Source organism: Cryptotermes secundus, unplaced genomic scaffold (genome assembly GCF_002891405.2).
Source record: "Cryptotermes secundus unplaced genomic scaffold, Csec_1.0 scaffold234, whole genome shotgun sequence".
In the NCBI taxonomy this organism is placed as follows: domain Eukaryota; kingdom Metazoa; phylum Arthropoda; class Insecta; order Blattodea; family Kalotermitidae; genus Cryptotermes; species Cryptotermes secundus.
The window spans coordinates 2,617,461-2,634,342 of NW_019725843.1; the positions used below are offsets into that span (position 1 = coordinate 2,617,461).

Sequence of the window (16,882 nt, forward strand, 5' to 3'; positions counted from 1 at the left end):
TGTATATCATAAACATAAATGTTAAGCCAGTATGTCATTCCCTGAGGACAGAGACATGGAATACCTCTGAAACATTGCACTGAAAGTCTGAGCTGATGGAGATGGTAACACAAGAATTGTCTATCACTTTCAGTTGCTGTGAATACTCCAAGTCTTGTATATTTGTTATGTACATGTTTTAATACTAATACCAAGGCAGTGTTTTGCGTACCGTTCCCTTTGCAAGCTGCTGCTCAGCAGCAAACACAGCACCTCCACATCGAGGACACCCCTGGCCAGCTGGAGCCTTGATGGATGTTGTATCAGGGTTGTAGTAAGGCCGAAAACTGGAGATCTCCTCCTCTCTACACAGAGTGAGATTGTGAAACTCAGATTAAAGTTGTCATATCTTTAGCAATTTATATGTTTTTCTAAGGAAACACACTCAGTATGAACAAAACAGTGTTAACACCTAGAACTAAATCCTTAGTTGAAGATCAAGGTTGCGGAAAATGTTTATTCCACTACCAAAAAGCCCTAATTAACTCCACACATCATAGTTATTCCTAAAAACTAATAATATTCAACTATTTTCGGAAATTCCCCAACCAAAAGAACCTGCCATTATTCCCTGTCCTACATCAGATGGTCAATCATTGGGTTCTTACCACAATTCACAAGGTTTAATTTCATCGCAGTTGCAGTGAATAAAATGGAAATGGAGGTCTTTCTCCAAGTACTTCAGTTCTCCCCTGCCAATTATCATTCCACTGAATATTTTATTCTTTCATTTATCATCACTGGCTAGCACAAAAGGTTTGTGGCCGCAGTACCAAGGGACTCTACCCAAACCCACGAATAAAAAATAAATAAAATAAAAAATTAAGTGTCACTTGATTCCAATCCACAGTGTAACAACCATATTCCTTTAAGATCCATTTTAATATTACACACCCTATGTGGTCTCTTCCTTTCAAGCTTTCCAGATAGAATATTATATGCATTTCTCATCGCTTCATGAGTACTACATGTCCTGCCCATCAATTTCTTCCTGATTTTATATGCATGGTATTTGGTGACTAGTAAAATTTATGAAGCTCCTCATAATACAATTTCATCCAGCTTCTTGTTAATTTCATCATGAATTATTTGCTTATATTTACACATAAATTTCTCATCATGTAACTGGAATGTAAGTACTGGACCACATTAAAAGTAAAGTGTCATAACCATGTAAGAGACCTGCCAGTTTTTCCTACAGTAGGAGTATTTACACTTACGTAAGTCCATCAGTCTGGAGGAATCCCGAACCACAAGCAAAACCATAACCATGTGGGCCAAATTTCTTGCCATAGCAAGTCTTGCAGTAGACATCGCGGTCAGGTCCATCGCACGCTAGAACTGAGTCCAAGGTCTTGGTGCAGTCACGACACTTGAAACACTTGCGATGCCATTCCTGAAATTAAGACAGGGCAAAATTCTATAACAATTTATTTCTTAGTTTATATCATAATACTTTATCGACAATAAACAATAAAATGATTATGAATGGTAAATTTGGAGGATATCAAAGAAAAGCAATTGCAATAGGTGTGACATATACACTGAACTGTCGATTATCCGGGGGCAGATAAACCGGTTTGTGGCTTAACAGGGATTTTTTGAGGCTTATATGTTGTTGAATATTTACACTTTTGTTTCACATGGTGAGTTGTAACACTATTTTCGCACTAGTGTGAACAGAGCTCTGCATTTTTTGGTCCCGTTGTGCTAACACAATGTTCTAGGGTAGGGGTGAAAGAATGCAAGGATTTGTGGAAAGTTTCAAGGACAGATACACCGCCCCAGTTAGTCTCTTTGTATCGATCTTCAAGTACCTTAGCAAAATGTCAGGGTGTGAAAGGAAGTGTGATGTGTTAAGTATTCAACAGAAACTTGAAATTATCAATCAGTTGGGAAAAGAGGTGCAGTTAAATAATTAGCAATGCAATACCAAGTCTCTTTGTCTAGATTCAAAAAGCTAATAAAATCGAGGAAGTTAAAATAGTGCAACATGTAGGCTGATTCAGAAAACAATAAATTGTTACTTAATTTGAGTAGGAAATCCTTGTATAAAGAGATTATTTGTTAATCTAAGATGCAGATGAGTGAACATTACTCCTCTGCTTAATTAAGCATAGTGGCGGCATAATTCTGTACATTCTTAATTTGGCACTAGATAGAAGTAAATGGTCTGCTTCATGCTTCGGACAATTTTCTCTCAGAGAAACAGCCTTTGGTGCTCATTGGATAGGAGGCTGGGTGGGTGGGCTCCAGAGTCAGTCTGGGCACTGTGGACAATAGAATAGTCTCTGCCCCCTTTCCAATAATCAAACCTCGATTCCTATGTCACCTAGCCCATAGTTTACTTAGTATACTGAAAGCGCTACTGAAGCATTCTTTGGAAAATAATTTATGTGAAAGAGAAGTGAACTGAACGTGACAAGGATAGGTTCCACAACAAAGACTTCATGATACTTGTAATGGTCATGACTGGATTCTAGAAGAAGTGAGAATTTCCTATAGCTGTTTACTGCCTTGCTCTTAAGTTAGAGTTCTTCCAGTGCCTGTAAAGCATGATATGTATAAAGGCCTTTGCATTCTATGGAGCCTATGGAGCTTGGTGTACCACGGAGTAAGGTGGTTAAAATAATATGTGCTTTATGTACTTACTCTGCCCTTAGCTAGCATTTGCTCAGCAGCATAAACGACACCACCACATCGCGGGCACCCCTGGCCAGCAGGGGCCTTAATGATAGCTGTATCAATCACTGTTGTCCTAGGTGCTTCACTAAAAAACAATGATATACTTCATGACAAGTCATTGAGGTAGGCTTTCACAAATTCAAACTTTACCAGAAATACAGATACCTGTTATTATGAGCAGAATTAAAATATTATGAACACTGTGGATAATTTCTTACTAGATAAATATGCAGCCAAATTAATATTTATTTTACATAATATGAGGGAAATAGAAACTCTTTGGAATGTAAAAAATAAATGGCCAAGTGGTATCAATTTTACCTGAACGTGACTGTTGTGCATATGCATATGTAACCCATGAATTTCCTATCAAGTCAATAGTCTATAACCTCAAAATGTTATGCCTATCACTATCTTGGTCGCATTTGAAAAACAAATATTATATAATGCAAAGTATGTAGAAGTACTTATATTTCCAAACACTTCTCATATCATACATCTAGGTGGAGTAATTTGTTAATTAAATGGGTCAGATACAAATGTAATAACACACTTCATATGATTACTATTTCATTTCTGTATTTTGAAGAATATGTGTTAATGTATTTGCAATTTTTTAAACAATTTTTTTATCATTCAAATCTTAAGGAAGTATGGTGGTGGTGGGGTGATCTCTAATGGTAGGATACAAATGCCTTGATTTCTTAAATCACTGAATACAGTAGGCCTGGCAAGGTGACTTAAGTCATTTCTTGATAATATAACTGCAACTATGAAGAAGAAAGAATAAGCGATTGTGCCAGAAGTCATGTGAACACAGAAACAACATGCATCACAATTTGAAAATATTTTCATTTTGGAAACCACCCCAAGGGAGAAACTTCTGCAGGCCAAGACATGTCATGTTTTCAACAAACAATATACATACCTGAAGGTTTCATCATCACAAAGTAAAAAATTGTAAAAACACAATGCTTATTATGGTTCTGAAAACTCAAAATCCAGTACCAGTTTAAAAAAATGAACAAAAACAAAGAGGGGGAATGGCATACTTTGTTTCAAAAAGAGCTGGTTCATTTGTATCATAGGATTCAACATGCTGAAAGTCTCCTTGTAATGGATGGGGAGTGATCACAACAAAGTACAGGACTTGGACTTCATTGATTCTTGAATTGTAATGATCAGAACTAGAAACACAGGAGAAACAAAAGCCATCTATACAATTAGAGGAAGTTAGAGAACGATTTTCAAAACTCAAAACATTCCAACAAAACTATATTGTGCCTGGAAGGTTTGGTCAGAAATAGTTAATGTGAGAAATACTATTTTTATACGGATTATTATCATAAATATCAAAGTTTCAGCACGTCCAAAATGAACAGTGAAAGGTGAAAATCCAAGCAGCATAAAATATTTTCTGATTCTGTATTTTTTATTTACACATATCTCTGACTGTCACCCATAAATTTACACAAAGAAAAGGTAGGTCTCATTATATAAATAGATTAACAAAAGTTTGGAAAGACAGAGTGCAAGGATTATCTAACAATACATTTGATACATGAACACAGGTGTCCTACATGCTGTAACATTATTGCATATCAAGACCCAACCAATCAGGGGGCTGGCTACCTCGCATCCAATATATCTGACGTGAGCCCTATTATTGACCCGCCTCCACGCCCAATTCCATGAGGCCCATATCGTTTAGCGTAGCAAACTGCAGGAGGAGGAGAAAATATATCAATTTTAACTCACTCTGAGTTAAAGACCTGGACCATAAACAAGCATTTACAGCTTAAACCTTTTCATTGTCTGCCTGAAGTATTATCACTACCAAGCATACAGCTTTATGCAGTGGCATCTTCAAGTAAATACTGAAGGGTTAAGCTATATGAACAGTGTAATATTTAAATGGTAAATGCTTGGTTAGGACCAGGGACTTGTTTAAATTTATGCTATGCTACATACCCATTAGCATAACTAATATCACTCTGCAACGCACCGCCACCTTGACCATAGCCATACCCCTTGGGGCCGAACCTTTTGCCATAGCAAACTGCAGAAATAACACAAGTTTTACACAACACAATAAAATCCTCAGCTACTTAATGCTAACACAATAAAACATTATTATAAAATCTCTTATCATAATTTCATTCAATGTATTATTTCAATTACCTTAAACAAAAGAAAATAAAGTTTCAGAAACATCGTGAGGTGGAAGCATAAGTTCTAAAGATAGGTTAAAATAGAGCTCTGTTGTAATGTGTTCTAATGGAGCTTCATATAATTTGGAGTGTCACAGCTCCCAAAATATTAATTTACACTTATTGCATTTAAAAACTTTGAATATATCTTTGATATAGTTTAGAATCCCCTGTAATACTCATTGGGCAAGTGGTAGCATAGTTCGTTGAGGCACTATGCTACAAGCCAGGAGGTTGCGGGTTTGATTCCTGATGAGGTCATTACATTTTTCATTTGACCTAGTCCTTCCAGCCGCACTATGGCCCTGCAATCAACTCAGTCTCTAACAGAAGTGAGTACCAGGAATCTTCCTGGGTGTAAAGGGCTGCTGGCTTGTAAGGCTGATACACTTACCATCATCTGTGAGCCGAATGTCTAGAAAATGTGGAAGCTTCGATGTCTCACAATGCTATGGGCCTCCATGGCCTGTTATAGGGATATCTTTACCTTTACCTTTTTTTTTTCATAATGCTCATTATTGAACCCTATTTATATTATTCCAGTTTCCACTGTATATGACATCATTAAAAATTCTTTTAAGTCATACACTTCCAAAATCATACAATTAAATATATTCAACTTCTATTAATTCTGTTACTTCTATTAGCTATTTCCATAAACTGGCAGCTGACTATAGATTTCTTTTCAGTCTATAAAGAATAATTTAAATTAAAAAAATACAGCTCTTAATAACTATTGCCATAAAAATCTCACTTCCACTTGAAAAGTTTGCAAGATCGATATTTTTAATGTTTTACACAGCAGTAAATTAAAAATTATAAAGATGGGGTTGCCCCTAGTGACACGATGTTCATACCATTCTTTTGAAGATCCACGAAACAGTTCAGAAATTATTAGGTCCTCCCCAATTTTTCTTTATACCAGAACAAGAAATATAGGTGATCACTACATTCTTTGCTTCCACTGGATATCTGTGAAACTTTTGCACTGAGGAGTGATGTGTACATATATTTTCCTATTAATATTAATTTACTAAAACTTATTTAAAGGAAACAGCACTATATTTACTTGCGAGCATAATTAATATTTAGTGCAAAATTGATGATTAACATCAGACATATACATGTATTTTCCACTTTCCTAGGCTACACAGATATACAGAATACACAAAGAGAAAACTCACCACATAATTGGACATGGATTCTGAAGTGACACAAAGAACACTGTAAACAACGTTCTAGGAGTGCTAAGCAGAAGTGTATTAGAAGTCTTGTTAGAATCTGTTAACATATTAACCAGCCCTAATAAAAATTATATAGGTATTAATAAAATTATTAGTTGAAACGGATGTTTTTGAAAGAACATTTTTTGATTTCATTATATGAAAATTTTTATTCTTACACACCTTTGCAGTAAATATCCTTGTCAGGTCCTTCACAACAATTGACCGAGTCTAGTCGTTTCGAGCATTCGCCACATTTGAAGCATCCCCTATGCCATGACTTGAACATAACAATAACATGGAAAGGTGAAATTCAGTTCAGGAAGACTTTCTGATCATTGTCTTCTATGAATTGAGACATAAGATAATGGAATATCAGGTTACTATGACACCAACAGAAAATGTTTTCAGCATCATAGCTGATATGTGCCACCAGATTGAAACTTGATACTTATGCTGGTAGCCTGAATATTGTGACTGTGAAGGTTAATAATAATGGTGAAATGCTTGATGTGTCAGGTTATGTTCAATATCGTTCACTATCTTTGGACATGAAATATACACATGTTGACTTTGTGTACTCTTAACTTTGGGTGAATGATCAGTACAGCATAATTTTTATTCCTTTGTTGTTGCAAGCAGATGGAAAAATATGAAGTGAAATTGATTTTGATTTTCTCCCTTATTACTTCATAGTTCTTGAACCTAATACTCAGATATGAAGGAAGGTAAACTGTAAAGCTTGTCTTCTTACAAAAGTCTGATGTAACTTCCATATTTGTATTTTTATGCTTGATGAGTATCATACCTTTATTTTCAAATACTCAATGAATAATAAGAATGTTCGCACAACATATAATTTAAACTGATCATATATTTGTGGCTTGGTTGCTTTGGACTCCTGAAAATTTCTGTCGTTATTTAAATTAGAAGGGACTATGTCCTTTCAGTTTTACAAAAACATGGTATGTATATTATGGATAAATGTGGTCAATGCATTTAAATTATTTTTTAATGATCTAAAGAGAATTAATTACAATAGTGATATTATGGAAAAATATGTTTGAAAACTTTTGGAACTGTATGGACCAGATAATACTAATACTTGGTATCAATAATGATTTTATTTCGCCTCATAAATAATAAAATAGATTTATTATCACATAAAAACTATTATTGGGAAAAGTAATACAAAAAATGTTCAACTTAATAAGTTTTACTCAGAGAGAGGAATCAAGAATTTTAGTATTCAGCATTGTCTCATGTGAAGGCTGATACATATTTGAAAATCAACCAGAAATGAGGCACAAGGTGGGGCCACACTACTTGCAAACGTATGAACACTACAAAGAGGAAAATGTAGATGGATGTCAGAAGAGATGCACAGAGACAAAGACATACAACTGCCATTTCAGATCGTGCTGTAAAAGAAGTGAAAGGGTTAAATAAACAATCTTACATTGGCCAGGACAGCTGCTGCTCTAGTTCAAGTGTGGCTTTATTAGGTTTCAACACAGTCAAACTTATCTTTAAGTTCTGGCAACTGTTGAGGAGGAAAAATCTGAAAATATTATCTACATGCTGGATATATTCCAACAGACAAAATGCTATTTGTCCACCTTATCTCAGCTCATCACTGTGGTGCATAGTTTCAGACAGTTATGTCATTAAAGTCTCACTTGAACTGGATGACAGGTAGACAGGCAGATGGGTGAACAGACTAGCACAGATTTGGGGCAACCCAGAGCACACATGTACACTGCGAGTCCCTCATGGCTGAATGACCATACCTTTACAGTATATCTCTTTATCTGGGCCATCACAATGTGTTGTGGAATCCAGTGTGCGATTGCAATTATTACAGCGGAAGCAGCCCTTGTGCCAGCCCTATGGTACGGACATTTCACATCTATATTGCACATAAGTGTGACAGTATCATGATCTCAAAAAATAAAAAGTAGTAATACTGTCAAATACTTACTGTCATTTTGGGAACAAAACTATGCCAAGATTGCCAGGATACACTATACAAAACTTACAAAATTGCCATCGGCAAATATAACACGAGAAGGCACTGAAATTTATTTAAGGAATACTTAAGTTTGGAAATAAAATATAATGCGGAAATGCCAATAACAGTTTCTGCATTAAAAAAAAATATCTGAACAATTCAGTGTAGTCACCTATAAATATAATCTGCATCACAGACAAAATAAATTAAACTAAATTAAATTAAATACAACAACAATAATGATGATGATGGCCGTGTTGGTGGCAGAGATGCTGATGTGGTGGTGGTGGTGGTGGTGGTGGCAGTGGTGGTGGTGGTGGTGGTGGTGGGAGATATCTATAAAATGAAGTATACTGAACTCTTTCAATGGAAATTGTAGGCATGATGACACAATAATTATTAATCTAAAAAACAACATATATTTTGTTGCTNATGAGTTGTGTCAAAAAAAAATGATATTTGAGGGGCAGAAGTTTAGATTTTTTGTAATAAAGTTTAATTCCAAATTATTAAATTTGAATTTATATTTATAGTGACAAAACATGAATCAAGAGCAGTTGCTACTTCAGAGGCCAAGAAAAGAATAAAATATATTTAAGACACAGAATGGTCACACTGGCCATGGATCGAAAAACTTTTCAAGAAACTTTAAAAGGTAAAGTTCTCTATGTGATTATTTTGTTAACCAAAATTAAAAAGTTTTAAAAATGATGTGTATGCCAGTATATTAGAATATATAAATCATCAGATAATAATTTCTATTATTGGATATCACTACCTTTTGTCATGACTTTACATTAATGACAAGACTAAGGTCATAGCAAGTCACAATCTTTCAGCAGCGGCATCTTCTTTTTCTTCTTCCAAAAATTTTGGTTCAATATTCCGCACTCCAAAGCAAAGGTTGCTAATGATCAGTAACATGTGAACCAAAATAATCTATCATGTTATTATGGCATTTGTGCTACAGGCTTAGCATTATTAGGTGGATGGAACACATTTCCAAAATACTGAATGCAATGTATGGTAAAGTAACCTCCAATAGTCTTCAAGTGTGAACAATCTTACTGTTCTCACACATCAGTTCTGAAAACCCCAGCCACACAGCTAACGATGGCATCAGTAAATATACTTACTCGGCCCAGTGCCAACATTTGCTCAGCAGCATACACATAACCACCACAGCGAGGGCAGCCTTCACCTTCAGGGGCCTTAGCAATGGCTTTCGTCTCCTGCACAGCATGGTTCACCATCTCACTGAAGTGAAAAACAATTTATTGTACTCCTCAACATGCACCATCCTTGTCAAATTTATTCCATTCATACAAGCTAACCTTCATAAATTTATTAATGAATTCTAGATAGTCTCATTAAGTAGTTACATGTTAAGTAAAGCCAAAAATAACTCATATAGAGCAAAATCAATAGCCCTATTTAAGATGTCATACTGAAATAACAGATCTTATAATAAAAATGACAAACAGAAGAATGGAACTGGCTGTCATAAAACTTTACAGCCTCTTAATCTTATATTTTAGTATTATACTTTTATTTGTTTTCATGAAAATTACAAAATTTAAAATTAGCAAGCATTTTTGAGTTTCTTTCTTAATCAGATTTTACATTACAGAATATAAGCAAAAGTGATATGAAAATATCTTAAAAACTATAAGCATTAAAATAGACTTAGCTTAATGTTATGTGCAGCACTATAGTTTATTTATTTGTAGTATTAATATTATTAGTTGTACTATTGCATCTCAAAAAAGCCAGCTATAGAAAAATGATTATGTAAAAATATATTATTGATTATTAATCATCTGTTATGTGTTGAAATCTCAACCTGAAATGAAAGAGACAAAATCAGGAACCCAAAACAGAGCAAATATAATGCAATTCTCTCAAGAGAAACAATATGAAGTACATATCTGTCCATTCCATTACCCAATTTTTCTTCATTACTATAGAATTTATGCAGGAAATTACAATTTTGATTTTGTTACTTTTGAAGCAATTATTATATATTACTTATCTTCTTGAATAAGACATAAGAATCTATGTCCCAGTAAGGAAACTGAATATTTTTACACCTAGACAGGCATGTTTTGGGTCCCTGGATGAAAGACCGATGGAGGTAAGCAATGGGAGAAGGTTGAGCTTGAAGTAATAATTCTGGCATCCACAAATACACAAGGTTGCAGGGTTAAACATACATGAACATCCTGATTCATGGAGGGTGTCTGTTTTTGTTTGCATTATTCTAAATAACTGTTTGATCCCCTTGTAACTGATTTTATTTTCACACTGAAACAGGCTTCTATATTGTTGAGGGCATTTTCCTTATCCCATTACTTGTACCAGCATGGGTCAGGGTCAGAAACACCAACTAAACAGTTAATAAAAGCAGGCCTGTGACATATCACAGTGCAGTGCATTTGTGTTTACAGTGTGCAACACTTAATGGAGTAATCTCATTATCAAGTGCCTAAAACTTTTAACATTAACTTAAATAAGAGCATATTGAAGATATAAAATATTGCTGGCTTAAATATACCCATTTTATCTCACTTTCAATTATAGAAAAACTAAAGATTCAATGTTAATATTCTCTATTCTAATTTAAACTAAATTCTGAGTGTCTGAGTGGTGGGAAAAAGCATCTCTTTGCTTTTGCTGTCTGAGACCAAAGCTTTTCTGTCAGTAGGCATCAATAAATGGTCACTTAAAACAAATCAATTAAAATTTTTAATACTTATGAAGGAATAATGTAGTGTAAACTTTCTACTATAAAACTCTCACACATGCAATTTTGAGTTACAGCTTTTGAAATTCTAAACTTTTATTATATAAAAAGGTTTAAAAGTATTGTCTCCAAGCTTTTACTCTTCTCATTACTATACATACTTTAAATGAAGCCGATTTTCCGATTTTACTCACTTTTAAAAAGTGGACTATATATATGTATTTCTTTTGGTGGGGGTTGTCAGAACAATTACATTCATAAAATCCCTGCTACATCATTAGATCTGAAGTTGTTAATTATTTCAGGTAACAAGTGTTGTCCTTTTTATTAAATGTAACTCAGTTTCACTTTATATTATACAGTGGCAACCCATTTCACAACGAAACTCGATTAAACTTTTTAATCTGATATAAAATATATACTATGCAACTTCCTTAAATTCTGAGCAATATATTTGGAAAATCGTTATTCTAAATTCTGATTTTGAATTGTTTCATGGCAGTTTATATACAAAACAAAATTGCAATTATATTGGCACTTAAACGTTCACTTTTCTGGATATTTATGTTGGATGTTTGTTAGAAGAATGTTAAGTGTAAACCGAACTGTAGCATTACTTCTGGATACCCATGTAAAAATGTTAAAACTCCTTATGAAAGAACATTTTCCATGTGTGGAATAATAGTAGCACCAGTCATATTTTAAGACGAAAGAATTCAAATAATAAGTTAATTGCAGTTAGTATTATGCTGGTCAAGTAACTAGATCCAAGAAACGAACATAAATTCTCAAACTCTTTTGCAGTGCTGGTATCTGAAGTTTATTCTTGATTTTGCTAAGCTAGATTATCAAAGTCATTCACTTAATATATAAGGCATATACAGAATCCTGCTATTATGTCTCTCAACAGACTGCATAATTTAATTCAGCCCTTTACTACAGTTTTATTATCATTGAATTTATCACGGAAGTATAACTGCAAAATGTGTAAGTTAAGACTGTCATATTTTTATTCCACATGTGTAAGTCACTGACCTTTTCTAATTTAAAAGTATGAACTGAAAATATCCATAAAAAAACCAAATTAATTAATGCATGAATTAGTTTATGTAACTAAAACTCTCTGGTATTTGTAAGAACGCTAAGTTCAACACCATAACCACAAAATACTATGATTCATACATTTCTGAGTCAATTTAGTCCCATCTACATTTCCTGCTTTTTTACGAATGATTTCAATGTTTTCCTCTCATCTGCATCCTGCAAATACAAATTATTAATTCTCAGTATGTTTCTTCAAAGTCACTATTCTGTATTTCTTGGTTTATACGATCCAAGCTACATATCCAGAGTACTGCAACTGTAATGCATCGACAGCAGAGCATAAATGATGAGGTAGCCTAGTATATGGTTTTCTCCATTCTTCATAAAATCATAAAAAAGAGCTTGCCTTGCCAGTGTGTGAATAAAAAAAATATGTAACTCAATCTACCCAAGTTCCACAGCAGTAAGCTGAAGCCACAGCAATATTTTATTCTTATTTATGGCAACATTATAAAATATATTTACAATTTAAAAGACAATCTTGCTTGTTACAAAAATCAGAATGTATGAATATATCTAAAAGAAAACGTTACAACACTTAAAATACGTTAAAATTACTTGATGGTGGAAAGTAATACCTGTCAATAAGAGAGATTCAAATAATCAGTCCAAGTGATAAAAATTATGTTAATGAACTGACCGAAGTTGCATTAAAAGAAGTGCAAGATATCTTGCTAATTATGAATAATAGAAAAGGGACACCTGTGGTGTAAACTCTCCCATAATGATACATAAATCCATAATGCAGAGAGATGATTTACTGCTAAGTGTTGCACAACCAAAAACTTTAAATATGAAAGCAAAAGAAGCATACACTGCTGCATACTGACTGATCAGTGAGTAGGGTATCTAGGTTATGGTTACTTTCAGCAGAAGTAAGAAGTAGCCTAGTATATTTGCTACATGCATGCACATTTTATGAAATGTTAACAAACATCCTCAGTTGCATTTAAACTGTTTTTAATCTCACCCGTTTTTCGTCCTTGAATTCTTATCAGGTTTCAACGAAGCCTCGTAACACCTGATGCCCACTTAAAGTTTCCTTTCTATCTACAGTGTAAGGTAGTCTCTCCCATTTTCTACAGTAATCCTTCTGGTACTATGTTGGATTTATATTCAGTTTACCACATTTTATAACAGTAGTGGTTTTATGACTGTATTCTAATACATACACTTTGTCAATTCTGAAGGCAAAGTGTTAAATAATAATATCCATAACAATAAAATTTGGACCGCAGAAAAATAATGAGCTTCATGAAAGGTTTCTTCAAACAAGACAATGCAAACTTACATAATGCTTTCATTTAGCTGCAAATGCTCAATACTAGGAAGCCTAAATAAACTGCAGATGGTTTATGCCTTATGTGTGATGCTTCATACAGTGATTCCTTGCTATGTAATGATACAGAGTTAAAATAAAAGTGAATGAATAAAAGATTCCTTTGTATAAAACAAATAATAAAGTAGCATAATCAAAGTCCATAACCAAAAATGATTTTGTGTCAGTTTGAAGTTGTTAAGGACAATGAACAAATGTGGATTTTAAAAACATGAATCATGCTAATAAATTTTGATGCGGGCTTTTCTCTGATTGACAAAACTTGATACTGGGGAGACACTTAGTTCCAAATCAGCTCTTCCCTAAAAGAATAAGCTCCTCATAAGTACATGTAACAGAAAAACATGTCACATTTTATATATTAGCAAATGATTTGGTAGGAACTTGGGTGGACTAGCAGCTGCAGGGCTGAGGCCAGAGTCAGTGGCTTGGTACTGTTGCCCAAATGGGCTAATTGTACCAGTTCTAGATGACAGATGAATTTACAGCATTGGCAGAACAATAAAAGTATGAAAAAACTAGGAGGAAAACTTGCCCCTTTGTCCACCACAGATCCCACAGGACTACTCTGGGGTTGAACCTGGGTCTTTATGATGAGAAAATGGTGACCAAAGTCTGAGCTATAGCACTAATATTAGAATGTTAGAAGAACATTTTCTTGCATGGACGAAATATAAAGTGCAATGGTATTCAGAGGAAAATGTATATGTTGTCAGTATTCCAGCTATCCAAAGTGTTTTCAAGGTAGAATCACTCAAACTGAACAATATAATTCTGGGTATAATATTTCACAGGTTTTTCATGACAATTGGTTGTAACCACTATAAAGGAACCACTGAACAAATGGCATACAGAGTCCAACAATGATGCACTTCACATGCTTTTAGGTTAGATTTCTTTCATTTTGTTTAAAGAACTTAGTTACTGTATAGCAAAGTGACTTGAGAAGGTATTTCATACACGGAAATGATACAAATGTGACTGGGAGGAAGACAGGAGGGTATTTTTGTGGGTTCTATGGTACTGTGTAAATGCAGATAACTTGCTTCACTTCTCCATGCTTCAGCTCAGACTGAGAGAGACTGTATCCAAAAGTGGTGTAAGAGAAAACGACAACCCATCTTTTTACAAAATACTGTTTCCAACATTCCTTCAGTGAAAAGTATCATTAATATTGTTTAGTTGGATTCTAAATTATTTAGACAGCTCGACTGAGCTGAGACATGAAAAGTCAATCTCCTTTGCTCCTTAATTAATTTTTATTAGGTTCATTCCATAATATTTTACAGAATGATATATCCTCACATATAAATAGTAAAATTTTATATGGTATGGAATTAGAAGTGATTCGAAGCACATTGTACTATTATAAATATTGCAGTTGGCCTGAATTATGCTACATAATAAAAGTGCTGGTGAAATTTAATTTAAACAATTAAAAACATTACTCTACAAAGTGTATGTCTCTTTTTGGGTTTGACAGCAAAACACGACCAACATGATTTTGCATGTCAAGTGTGGCTATGACTGGTCATACCTAACGACAAGAGACAAAGTGTTTTGGAACAGCACGACTTGTTTAAGGCTACATCAGTGAAGAAGTGGTATAGGAACAGGTTTTCTCTAGGCAGAATACCAATTAGGCAAAACTGAATGAAGAGGAAAATTTATAAATATATGGATTACTATTACTAGGAATTGATCAAGCGTTCCAAGGAATTAGAATCTCTTGCCGTTAAAATTTGTATGCCCTCTGGAAAAGTTGAAACACATTACTTCAGATGAGGCTAAGCATAATCATCCAAATCTGTACGTTTTAAATTAGGTTGCAGTTCTTATGGCCAGCTCTCGACTAACAATTGACATCATATCATGTCTGTCTAAAAAGTAGTATGATTTGGTGTTCAACTATTAGTCAAGAAAGCATGTTTTAAGAGGGCCATAAAGGTAAAAATGCAGAAAACCCCAACAAAAATATCAGTAACCATGATATTATGGGAATGTTGTAATGTTTTTCTCTTTGGTACTGGTTACCAAACTTTTCAATTAGTTTTGTCTAATTTCATCTGGTTATAGACACACATATTCTGTTATAACAATTCCAGAACACTAGGGACCACATTTAAAGAAATTCAACAGCAACAAGACCCAACTTTGAAACTATATTTTATACTAGTCTGGAAACCATTCTACCATAAAAGGAAGCGCTTGATCATGCTAAAAAAGGAGAACAAAAACATCAAATTAAAGTTGCATGTGAAACTGCTTGCATGTTAGAGACAAAGTGTGGGGGTAATTTGTGATTGTGAATGTGTGTTAGTGTATCTTGTTTGTTTGTTTGTTTGTTTGTTTGTTTGTGTGTTCAATAGAAATTTAGATAATTTTGTGTTTGTGTAAATGTGGTCTTTGCTGATGATGACCAAACTGATGGACGATGTGACACAAGATGGTGGCAAGCTCCATAGGACAACCGTCGCCACATGTGCCACCACGTACGTGTTTTTCATACGAGACAGACTGGGGGAGCGGGGCTTGTTGCTTGCACACTCAGGCAGACCAATGGGCAGGACACTTAGTCGCTGTATGCAAGAAGAAACAGAGGTGCAAAATGCCTCAGTCAGAGCATGCACTATATACCAATACACACCAGGGCTCAGACTTGCTTTCATGGGGGCTACAAAATCAACAGTTCAAGCCTTTGCACATAAAGGTCCACAAGAACACAAATCATCAATTTTACTTTAAGTGTGAATTTTAGATAAGTGCTACATCAGAGAGTAAACTTATGTGTGGCATTTATATCACTTGACATTTCAGTATTACATAACCTTTAGAGTATACATTTTTGGTGGGTAAGGATATGGAATGCAACAGTGTTGAAGTTCTTAGTTTTTGAAGATATTTGTAAAATTTCATAGTGGTATCTTGTTTCAGTTACTTGGAACATATGGCATTAAGTATATAAAACTTTACTATACATTTCATTTAAACATAGCTGAACCAGCCTAACTAGTTTCATCGATACCCCAAGTCTATGAGAATAGTGAACAGTACACCCCTTCTAACTAAATCACAGGAAGTCATGAAGTCTATGAATAGCTGATGTACTATCTCATTGTACTCCCATTTTTTCTCCAGTATCTGACAAATGCAAAAGATCTGATCAGTAGTTGATCTGTTACGTCTAAACCCACACTGATGATCCCCAATAATTTCATCTATATATGCACTTAACCTTGAGAGAAGAATATTGGATAAAATTTTGTACGAAGTTGATAGCAGTGATATCTCCCAATAATTACTACAGTCAATTTTATCACCCTTCTTGTGAACTGGTATAACAGATTCCTTCAATTGATCAGGCAATTTTTTTTTTATTCCAAATAGAATTAGCTTATGAATCTTGGAACATAATATTCCACATCCTACTTGAATCAGTTCTGCTGCAATTTGATCACTACCTGGCAATTTATATCTTTTCAACTTTTCAATAGAAATTTCAAACCCAAAGTGCTATGAAAAGGTACT

The 16,882-nt window shown here is 34.3% G+C and overlaps 1 protein-coding gene across 3 annotated transcripts in view; it reads right to left on the reverse strand.

Annotated features, from left to right (window-relative positions):
* The window catches only part of LOC111863674 (muscle LIM protein Mlp84B), a 68,961-nt gene that overhangs the window by 6,848 nt on the left and 45,231 nt on the right, over positions 1 to 16,882 (reverse strand). Inside the window, exons 4-9 of one of the 3 annotated variants that reach the window (XM_033751143.1) lie at positions 9,305 to 9,425; positions 7,948 to 8,044; positions 4,357 to 4,444; positions 2,692 to 2,809; positions 1,260 to 1,435; positions 212 to 344 (exon numbers count right to left, since the gene is read on the reverse strand). In XM_033751143.1, the coding sequence (XP_033607034.1) occupies positions 212 to 344; positions 1,260 to 1,435; positions 2,692 to 2,809; positions 4,357 to 4,444; positions 7,948 to 8,044; positions 9,305 to 9,425 (733 nt within the window). Of the gene's footprint in view, positions 1 to 211; positions 345 to 1,259; positions 1,436 to 2,691; positions 2,810 to 4,356; positions 4,445 to 4,695; positions 4,784 to 6,340; positions 6,438 to 7,947; positions 8,045 to 9,304; positions 9,426 to 16,882 lie in introns of all 3 variants that reach the window. The other 2 variants (XM_023850195.2, XM_023850194.2) reach the window with 2 other exon arrangements.